This window comes from Aulostomus chinensis, chromosome 14, assembly GCF_037954235.1.
Source record: "Aulostomus chinensis isolate RoL2024-O1b breed Wild chromosome 14, RoL_Achi_v1.0, whole genome shotgun sequence".
NCBI classification, from domain to species: domain Eukaryota; kingdom Metazoa; phylum Chordata; class Actinopteri; order Syngnathiformes; family Aulostomidae; genus Aulostomus; species Aulostomus chinensis.
The window spans coordinates 1,867,346-1,878,337 of NC_141333.1; the positions used below are offsets into that span (position 1 = coordinate 1,867,346).

General features: G+C 50.5%; 1 protein-coding gene across 1 annotated transcript; it reads left to right on the plus strand.

The window, feature by feature from the left end:
• Window positions 1-20: 20 nt before the first annotated feature.
• On the plus strand, window positions 21-7,446 carry LOC147249396 (uncharacterized). The gene is made up of 3 exons (XM_086223723.1): window positions 21-771; window positions 2,161-2,250; window positions 3,974-7,446. The coding sequence occupies exons 1-3, from the start codon at window positions 384-386 to the stop codon at window positions 4,204-4,206; spliced, it is 711 nt and encodes a 236-aa protein (XP_086079849.1). The 5' UTR covers window positions 21-383; the 3' UTR covers window positions 4,207-7,446.
• Window positions 7,447-10,992: the final 3,546 nt, after the last annotated feature.

Sequence of the window (10,992 nt, forward strand, 5' to 3'; positions counted from 1 at the left end):
GCACCGGCGTGTAATTATCATCTTCGGTGGGTGCGAGCCACGCGCCGGAGACACCGTCACAGACGCGCGTCCGTCCATCGTTTACGCGCGTCAGGAGCGGGAGGCTCGTCGCTCTCCTTGGGTGACATCGACCGCTGCTCCGGTTCTGCGTTGTTTTTCCTCGTTTGGGGGAAGATCGGACGCGCGAAAATCCGTCTCTGCCGGCGCGTAAAAGCCGCGCCACCGGGCTGTGACTGACGCGTCGCGCGTCTCAGCAGTGACAGCGGGGCGAGTTCCGGATGAGCTGACTGTGGGACGGGGACTCTGGCTGAGGGGGGACCGGTCGCTAAAACAACCTTCCAGCCAAGTTTGGAGCCTCGGCGTGTTTTGTCCTCCCCGAAACAATGTTCTTATGCAACACGAGCGCCATCAAGGACTGGAGCTACTTCCTCTCTCAGATTCTGCCCCTCGTGAACAAAACCACCGGCCTGGTCGACCTCGACAGAGCCGAGGCTGTGACCACCACCGTGGTGACGGCGCTGCGGCCGGACGGCGCCGTGAGCGCGAGCAACCCACCCCTCAACCCGGACCATACCTCGGGCATGGAGCACGTCTTCCAGTACTCGTACTCGGAGGGTGACCTGGTGTACACCGACGACCGGACCCCGGCGCGGGACCCGATCCCGCTGCCCAAGGCGGTCCTGTACCTGGTGATGGCGGCGCTGGTGGTGGTGGCGGTGGCGTACGCGATAGTTGGACACTTGGTGAAGGATGTGGTTAATGACTTTGTAGGTATGTGACCCCCCTGTGTGTGTGTGTGTGTGTGTGTGTGTGTGTGTGTGTGTGTGTGTGTGTGTGTGTGTGTGTCACTGGTCCGTGTATTGTCCAGTTTCACAAGTCTCGTCCTGACCAGGACACCAAAAGATTTCTGTGTTTAAACAAACGTTTTTGGAAATAAACAGAATTGTTACTGTTTTAAAAGCTCCTTTGGTATCAACTAAACCTGGACATTTGGTCATACTTGTTCATGATGGGATGGATACGGGCCTGGGGGATTGAGTTCAGCATGTTGGTGAGAGCAGGTCCTGTCTCACGCATCCTGACGTGAATCAGGTTCCTGTCCTGTGTGAACGTTGCATCAGCAGCAGTTGAAGGTTCCTCCGGTGAGATGAGCATCGATGAAGTAGGAATCCATCAAAAGAGTAATTCACCATTCTCCAAAGCTAAGGGAGAACCTGACATCCAAGCGGCTGGATCATGACTCAGCTGGACCTGATACCTGCGTGGGGGGCGGAGGCAGGTCTGCTGTTTCTCTATTTTTGAAGAACTTCCTGTGAGCGATACATAATGAATGAATCAACCACACAATGAGTCTATTTTTAGGAGCTGCCTCGTCTCACGGCGATGATTTGACCTGATAGTCGTCTCATTACATCAGGTGATGTCACTCAGTGCTTCTACCGGGTCCGATGAGGACGCCTGACCTGAGTGAGGACCCCTGCGGGGCACGAGTCCCCCCATGACCTGACAACTGCTATCAGCTTGTAAATCACCTCAAGCTGAGCCGTCACAGCATTTCTGGGATGTTTCAGCTACGCTGTGAGGGAGAGTCTTCAAATTTTGGCTCAAAGATGAACTGATTAGTGGTTGAAGGTCAAAGGTCACCAGGGGCGGCTGTCCTGCCGGTGACGGCTGTTGACTGGAGGGATTGTATTTTCTGGCCGTTAACGGGAAGGAATTGCTTTAAACTTGGCACAAACGTCCCCTGGGACTCAAGGATGAACTGAGAGACTGTAGAGGTCAAAGGTCACTGTGACAGGCTCAAATCAAGCAGGCACTCAGTCCTGATGCAGACTTTCTCCAGAATTCCCGCTCTGGTCCTCAAGGATGTCAGGATTAATGGATCAGACGTAGCGACCACGTCTCAGCATCTCGACTCTGAGGCATGGCTGATTTACCTGTTAATCTTTGTAATAAATTGCATCTCTTTTTGATTGTGGAAAATAACTACCCCGCCCCCCCCCCCCGCTGCTCTGAGGCGCCAGCAGCCCCACACCTGAGCGTCGTCATCATCACACCTGCCCAGCTTCAGTGACCTCTAGCTCAGCCGTTTCCCACCAGCGCTTTTCTTCCACAAGGCACACAGGGAGTCTGACTGCTTCACTTGCTCGTTGCTCGCAGGTGGAGGCAGGTCGATGGTTGCTGAAGGTGATGGCGGCGGCGGCGGCGGCGGCGGCGGCGGCGGCAGTGGTGGTGAAAGCAGTGAACCAGGTAAAAAGCAAAGCACACACGGGTGGAAGCCTGCAGCACTTAGCTTTGCCACAGAGACACTCTGACCTCGTGTGAGGAGCTCAGGTGTCGTCTTCAGCCAGCTGGGCTGCAGCACGTCTGACCTCCAACGACACACACGTTCACACACAGCGTTTGGGCTCCTGGGCACTTTGCTGAGGTGTAAATGTGAAGGGTGTGTGTGTGTGTGTGTGTGTGTGTGTGTGTGTGGTATCCTGGGATCCATGTGATGCTTCACTCATGGCGTGGCGGAGCAGCGAGGGCCTGTTGTTGGTGTCGAGCGAGTGATTCTGAGGCTTGATTCTGTCTCTGCCCTCGCCAGCTTTGCTTCTGGCTGATTCGACGCACCTGCTGCCGTCTGATCGAGCAGTGAGAGATTAAAACAAGACTTCAGCTGACCTGGTTTGGATAATCTGGCCTCGCTGCTGCCTCAGTTGTTCACATGTGACCAATCAGGGTTCTTGTTCCGTTTGTCACAAATCTGGATGATTCCCAGTTCTAAGAGTCGGTCATGACTGGTTGGTCGTCATTTCAGCTCCTCTGGTGCTGGGACCTGGAGCGCCCCGCTGGCTCGGTGCTGTCCAGGCCGTCTGGTGATGAATCGGTTCTGAGGAATCCTGTTCCACCTTTTGTCCGTTCCTCCCTCTCACGACTGTCAGGACTAATCTCAGCTCCTCATCTGACAGAAGCATGATTGATGTGTCCCAGTTCAACACGGCTCTGTGCAGCAGACGTCTCCCCCAGAAACAATTTTCTGCTGCTTTGCCTCTAATGGAATTACAGAGGCTGAACTCGTCATAACTTTCCGTCAGATTAATTTGGCACTCTTGTTCTCAGCATGTTCTAAATACTCGGCCTGCTTGTTTCCGCCCCGTACGTCAGTGTTCCAGCTTGTGTGTGGTCACGCTCTACAGCTCCGCCCCCCCGGGGACGCCGAGGTTTTCACGACCTGTAGTTGTGGAGGAGGAACTCCAACACTTCATTCAATCAGCAATAAAACTCCAAATCTAAATGAATGACTGCAGATCAGAGTTGCACCTGAGGACTGAGGACAGCTACACAACTCCATGTCTGAGGAACGACTAAATTGAGGGAACCAGTTATATCTCGTGGCCTCAAAAAATCTACTGTGATGGAGCGAATTATATTTTGTAGCTATGAATTCAAGAAGCAGTTTCTATCTTTTGTCCACATTATACATTTCTGTATTTCTCTCCATGGCAGCGAGGTTCCGCTCATCGTACAGTGACCAGCAACCGCGGCGCTCTCGCCGGGACGAACACTGGGTTGAAACGACCGCTTCGAGAGAAAGAGCCTCATGATGTTGATTCAAAGATGGTCTTCCAAATGTGTGTTTGACTCAGACTCTAGAACCGAAATTCCTTCCTGTCAGTGGCACAAAGGGGTGAAAATAACAACACAAACAATTTACACACTGTAAATACTCACAAAGACTTTTTCCTGATTCGTCTGCTGTGAGGTCATGTGACCCAGGGTTGAACACTTTCCCACAGCAGTTCAAAACCCGGTGGTCGTGGATCTGTTGGGTCTGTAGAAAAGAGGCTTTATATTAAATACTGACAGAAAACAACAAAATGAGAGGAAGCGAACCATCGGTTCCGTGCCAGCTCGCCATGTCACTCGCGACTTGTGTCAGGGTCTCCCTCTCTTGTTGCATCTCACCCGCGTCTCTCTCGTCCTTCAGACTGGGTGTTTGGCTCTCGTCGAGGTGCCAGCCGCCGCAAAGCTGAGATCAACTGCATCAGCACCAGCTTGAACGAGATGAACGAGCTGGCTGAGACGCCCCAGCTGGTGGAGATGAGCTACATATCCCTGAACCACACGAACTGCCTGAGTCCCACCAGAACGGAGGAGACCGTGGTCACCGTGGACGAGACGCTACAGCACCGACCCCCAGACGCTCACTCCGGGACTTAAACGTGACCTTCTGACCTTCTTAGGGAGGAATAATGCTTGTCCAAGTGGATTTACACGTCTTTTATGAGCGGAAGCTCTACCCACTGTGTCATCACCTGCAGGTGGGCTAGACCACCTGAGAAATGTTGGGCAGGAGGAGACTTTCCATTGTCAGGCTGTGCTGGAGCGTCGATCCATGGCGGTGCTCAGCATCTGACCCCCCCGGGGGCTGACTGGAGGAGAAGGCCGTGGCGTTTTTGGAAAAGCAGTCAAAGTGTTTTCTTATTCGTGTCTTAGCGACCCTTCCAGTGATACTCCACCCAAAAAGTGCATTTTGACTAATAAGTTGTCACTAACAGGTTTCTTGACATCAAAAAGATCTCTCTCCTCCTGCTCCTTCTTGGTGGCTCTGGCATGCAGAGAGAGCCAGACGCGTTTAGCTGGAAGCCGATGGAGACTGACGGCTGTTGGAGTGGTTCGCCACCAGGCTCCTCCTGCCGTCAGAGGTCATCAAGGTTTCAGATTTATTTCTTTAAATGGGGAAACGCACCGTGGACACCTACACGATCCAGTGTTAATATGACAGATTTTAGCCACCAGGCTAAGACAGAAGAAATACAACAATCATCATAATCGATATACTGAAGTTATTTTACTGCACAACAGGGCCAAGATGCATGTAGTACCTGAAACGTCATACCGTACACTGACACATATCACAAGCTTATACTATCAAAAATATCCTCCATAGTATAAATATCCACCACCAAAACAAAGGTGTCTGAAATGGACGGCGGGAACACTTGGGATTTCCTGGCAGGAGCTGGTGATTCCCTCGTGGAACCTGCTACTGTGTTCCAGGGCTGGGAAGCAAGGCACTTTTAATGAGAGCAAGTAATGCAGGATAGAAAAAACCTCAAGCTCAAGGTTTGTATTTGTTAGTACCTGAAAGGCAAAATCTGCTTTTTGGGGGGAATTATCACTTGAAGTATTTAATGGGAGACCGCCGCTCTAAACACAGACAGTCTCAATGTACAGCACATCGGTCCGTGCTTCTTGTAATGTTGCTGCTAGCATGGTTAAACATGTCACCTTTATGAAAAACCTTCTTATTTCCCTTGATGAATAACACTGGAACGCACCTGATGTGTAATGATGTTATACTTTGTATCACCTGCAGAGACACAGAAGGCTTCATTCTGTCTACTTTCTGTGTCGTAATGCTTCTCTACACAAAGACAAGCGCACCTGTCAGAGCTCTCCTTAATGCAAAAAATCAATAACGTCATGGAGCCATCGCACTCCTGAGAAGAAACAGACCAATGAGTTCATCCAGGCAACGCTGAAGTTCCTTCCAGATTGTTTGCATTCATCAGGAACTTTGAGCTGGGCCCTACTTTCCTGACTTCTTTACTGAGTGAAGGAAACAACCAGTCCTGGAACGGCCGCAGTCCTGAGCAGCACCAGAGCTTGCCAGCATGTCGCCCAGTGGGTGTTCATTTTTCCAATTTAAAGGCTGTGTGAGTGTCTGTGGGCACCCTCAGCTGAGTGTGTCCGTGTTTGTTGGGGTCTGTGTTGTGGCGTCTCGCTCTGAAGTCTCCCGAGAGCCGAGCGGTGGATGCTGGCACGCTGGCTGTGCTGCCTACGCTTCCACCGGTCAGCCAAGAGGAGAAACCCTGCAGCAGAGCTGCTCTGAGAGGAGCGAGCTCTGCTGCAGACGTTCATTCCTCCGCTCCGATGGGCTGTCAGACAATCACGATGACAACCTGAGCCTGTCGGAACAAAGAAACTTTTAGAAGTCATAATTTGACGGTAGCCTGTTGCTCCCTTGGAAGACGTGCTGGCGAGCTCTGGGGCTGCAGGCAGCTCTGCTCCCGACTGCAGCAGTTTCATAACGGTTCTTTTAAAGGACCCAGGTTTAAAAAACTGAAGCTCCTCTCTTACATCTTGACTGCTTGACTTCTGTGTGTGTTTATCCTCTATAACGTTGAATATTTGATGGAGACGGCCTTGGTTTACCTGTATTACCTCACTGTCAAGGGCTAACGTGCTGCGGCTGCTGAGTCTGGGACGCCGCTCGGAGCTGCGACTAGTGGCGCTTTGTTCTGTGCATGCTGTGACTGTTACACTCCGCTCACACCGCTCTTGTAAACCAGGCATTTAAGGAAACACGCTCATTGCTTCTGGGGTGCAGTGAACAGAAACAGAGGGAACGTTCAAAAATCAGGGCCTCGATTAAAGTCAGAATCCAGTCTGACAGGAAGTCAAGAGATGCGTCTGTCACAGTTCTGCGTGTCTGCGCGGTGGGCGGCTCCTTACCTCAATTAAGACGAATAAACAATCGTTTAATACTCTTTATGCCGCAGCTCCAGTGCTGCAGTAGAGCTGCTCAACGATCGAAGGGAAGGGATCAACCTTGGTGGAGCTGATGGAGGGATCGCTCTGATTCATGGCCCGACAGATGGAGAACAGCACGTTACCACTGACGTCGTCGCTGTGAGGATTCCTGTTCCTGGACGGAGCCGTCATTCTTGTGCCGTTGTTCTCATTTTCATTGAGAGCCGAATGGTGGCGTTTACGCTTCAGGAGTTCCATGCTGACACGTCTCTGCTGCAGGTCTGAGTCAGCGTGTTCAGCTCTAGCGCCATCATCTTACATCAGCTCAACTTCATGTATGTACCGTTTATTGCCCAGCCCTGCCAAAGAGGACACGTCCTTTGTGACGTTTGTTTATCTGTCGGCAGGATTTCCTCAAACCTTAAAGGCCGGTTTTCACCAGACTTGTTGGAGGAGCGGGGCACCACTCAAGGAGGGAACTAGAACGTTCTGCAGACCCATCAAATGAGTCACCATCACCAGACCTTCATGATTTAACTTAGTTCTTTTTTGTGAAATTAAAGTGAGAAAGAGAACTTTGTTTTTATTTTTATTTTTGACCAAAACTTTAATTGTCTCCACCAAGAAGGGAGGGGGGGGGGCAACACAGACAAACACAGTCGTCATTCATGGTAAAAAAAGACAACTCGCACGAGGTAGGAAGTAAAATGACGTGCAGGCGAGCAGGGAAGCTGCATCCTGCTGCAGTCGTGCCGATGGATGGATCGTCCCACCCTGGTGTCATGTTTTTGTGGCTGAACGTGCCAACACGGTACACGAGGGTTCCTGTTTTGAGGGTGATGTCATGAGGTGTTGGGCTCTGCAGCAGTCACCCTCTTCCACGGGAAGCCTCACGCTCGGAACCTGCAAACAAGCTCATTTCCTTTGGGGTCGTCTAATAAATGAAAGTGGAATTGTGTCTCAGTGGCTCATCATTTCCAAGTGACTGCCTTTCAATGTGCAGTTTGTGTTTCTGCTGTCCATTCAGGGTAGAAAAGCTGATGTTGGCCTCGTGTCAGAGAGGAGTTGCAGCTCCTTTAATCAAGCAGGTGCTTCATGAGCTTCGTCAGCATCAGAAGTTGTCATCGCTGAACATCCAGTTCCTTCGCCTCCTCGGTAGCGGCTTTTGATTGAGCTTCATCTGAGCTCCTGATCGGCTCCTCATCCACGTCTGTGCATCACGGGATGGGAATGATGCCACGTGGTCGGCACGTGGAGAAGGAAAAGCTTTTCCATGTACATGGGGGTGATTGCCAAGCTGTGATTGGACAAACGCTGGAGCAACTTGGCCCTTTGGTTGATCTCTGTGGTGACACTGATTGATTCAATCTCACCTCTCATTTGCAGCGACGGCAAACAGAGACGAAGGCCAGGGTTTGGTGAGGCCTGCTGAGGCTGAGTGCTGCACCTCCACAGCCGCCTGCTGCAGCTGGTGCCCCCTCCGCTCACTGCGGCCGGTGCATGTCAGCTTTAAGGACACAGCAGCTAATGAAAGGGCAGCGAGGATCGCCCGGGGCCTCGCCCGCCCAGGTAACCATCTGTTCCCACCTCCTACCCCCCAGCAGCTTCGTCCCGAGCGCCGTCATCATGATTGGTCTGGTTCCTCGCTGCGCAGCCACGAATCTGCAACTCCCAGCTTTGCCTGTCTGTGTTTGATTGCATCTCAGCAGCGTTTGTATGTTCTTGTGTTTCAGGGAGGTGAGACAGTTCTTTCTTCTCTTGAGGTTTGTTGCAGCTCCAATCAGTCGTGATTAATGCCTGTTTTTTTAAGCTCATGCTCAAATGCAGAGCTCCTTTGTGCTCCCAACTGTGGAGCAACACATGCACTGGTGACTGAACTCTGCTGTGTGGTTGATCACTTCTGTCCAGACTCTCAGCTCCAGAGACACTAAAGCCAAAAATATCTGTAAAATGTCTGAGACACTTGCTGTTTGATACTTTATGGATTTTTAGCAGGAAATTAGTTTGGTGCAGCAGCAGCTCAAATCTGCCTGGACACCAGAGATGAGGAAGCCCGTCTTGACTGATTCATCCCTCAGTCGCACAGTCAGTCTGCAGGAATGACGGCGGACACGCGGCGTCCCTGGGAACAACAGACGGCAAAGCAATAAAAACTTGTGAAAGGGCAGGTTTTTGTTTTTTCAGAGGGAGACTCAAGAACAGCTGGGTGAACCAGAGGAGTTTCTCTGCTGAGACACGTGTCGTGGGATGACGTCACGTTTGCCAGTTGACCGATGGAGTTTATCCGATCAGAGCCTGAATTTTGAGCTGAGGACGTTCGAATTATCTCACCAGACCAACTTCTCCTCTGTCGTCATCAAACAGAAGGCAGAGCGGGTCGCTGAGCCCAACCCTGCTCTGTCCCACAGCTTATAGTTGTCCCTGTCCACGGTGTCCTCACGGCCAGGAGCAGTCATAAATGTCAAGGGTTCAAATTCTGGTGGCGTTTGGAAAGACGGTGATTAAAATGCGTCGTCCCTCCTGGCTCGGGGGAGAGTCGTAACTAAACACGGAGGTTTGTGCTGTGACAGCTGCTCCTCCTCCCCGCTTAGAGGGAGAGCAAAGCGCACTCAATTATTGATTGTTCGAAAATGTCCCTCAGGCACACGAACAGACGAGCGAGCTGTGATTGCAGCAGAGAGTTTGGATTCTGAGCGTGGAACATCTCGGAACTTGAATGTCATCACTTTGGTTGAAATCCTCATCGCAGGATGACAGTTTGGTGCGTGTGAGAGCCAGAGGTCACCAGGCTCCGGCAGTTCCGTCGCCTGCCTCATCAGTCAGCTCACTCTGTTCGGGCTGAGGCGTCATCATCAGTTTGACCTCCAACAATCCCGACACGCCATTTAGTTGTAAAGTTCCCAGCACGTCAATTCCCTCATCATGCAGTCGGACAGAGAGAGACCCTGCAGGGGCGCATCTGGAAGTTGTGACAGGAAATGAGAGTGACAACAGTGCCCTCAAGTGGACAAACAGCAGAACACAACCCCGATGCCCTAAATTATCATGACCTCAAACGTCTCCGTCTGTCTTGGACTCCGTTTTTTCTACAACCGCTCATCAGGGTGCATTGCTGGCGCTCGTCCGACTGTCTCAGGATTTGTGATGTCACACAGCGCACGGCCCCGCCCCTCAAACCGCTGTAGTATCTCAGAGGCAAGTACTGCACCTGTATTTCAACCCCTGGTAAGACTTTTATTCTTAGAAATCATCACGTGAAGAGAATATGAAGATATTGTTGGATTGTGTTAGACACCATGTGGAGTGAACACAGGAGAAGGAGTTCCCACTCTGGAATGATGTCCATCTCGTGAGGAGACTTTCTGAGTAAAACCTTTTTCTTTTTTCTCTTTGTTTTCTGTGTCAAATTTCAAAGGTCTCTTTTTAGCTAAAACACTTCAGACCATAAAAACGTTGGAAAACCCCATGTTAGGAGTCGTCTCCCTCCTCGCATCACCCCCCAAAACAACAAACATTTATTCCATATTCCTTTGGCATCATGTGTATTTCTTTGTGTTTTCTCTTGTTGTTTCCTGGGTTTGAGGCCGCTGACTGTGTATCAGTTAGAAGACAGAAATTAGAAACACATCAGAAGATATAAAATGGAACTACAACATTCGGGAAAAAAATCCCTGACAAACATCAGCGTGGCCTTTTCCAGATGTTATCAGTGACACCAAAGTAACCTGCAAGAAGCTGCAATCTGAAACTTGGTCACTAGGTGCCACTAGACACACACGTTGGTTCTTAAAGAACGTTCATGTGCTTCATATCTGCGTTGTTTGATTGACAGTGTTTTTATTTGCTAATTTCCTGACGGTTTTGCATTCTTCAAATGAAGTAGAACTTATTATTATCATTCCAGTATGAGTCGTTACAGGAGAGGATGCTGCTGCTGCCTCAGCCGGACCACGCTTCCGTTCTAGTCTCTTATTCCAGACTTTAAAAAAAAAAAATGTTTATATCTTTTTTTTTTAAATACGTAGAAATCTTCTGATTCCCGACGACTCCCCTCAGAGGTCCCGAACCCTACTTTGTGAACCCCTGCAATAATACACTGCAACGCAACAAGGGGTTCTATAATTAGATAAAGACACTTGTAGTACTATGATACTACTACTACTACTACTGCTGCTGCTACTACTACTACTACTGCTGCTGCTGCTGCTGCTGCTACTACTACTACTACTACTACTGCTGCTGCTGCTGCTGCTGCTACTACTACTACTACTACTAATAACCTGTGTATACTATGTGAAGTTTATGTTTCGTGCCCCTCCACAATCCTCAGTACACACTAGCCACAGCCCTGACGTTGCCATAGTAACGGCGAGGGTAGCAGAGGGACGCTTTGAATGGCTTGTGATTGGCCGGACTGGGGTGTCACTCAGTCGTAATCCTCCGTGTGATTCGTCAGCACCGCTGTCGCTC

Coding starts and splice junctions, on each gene's coding strand:
- LOC147249396 (XM_086223723.1), top strand. CDS start 384: ATGTTCTTATGCAACACGAGCGCCATCAAGGACTGGAGCTACTTCCTC. Junction 772..2,160: donor TGTGGTTAATGACTTTGTAG/GTATGTGACCCC, acceptor CGTTGCTCGCAG/GTGGAGGCAGGTCGATGGTT. Junction 2,251..3,973: donor TGGTGAAAGCAGTGAACCAG/GTAAAAAGCAAA, acceptor CTCGTCCTTCAG/ACTGGGTGTTTGGCTCTCGT.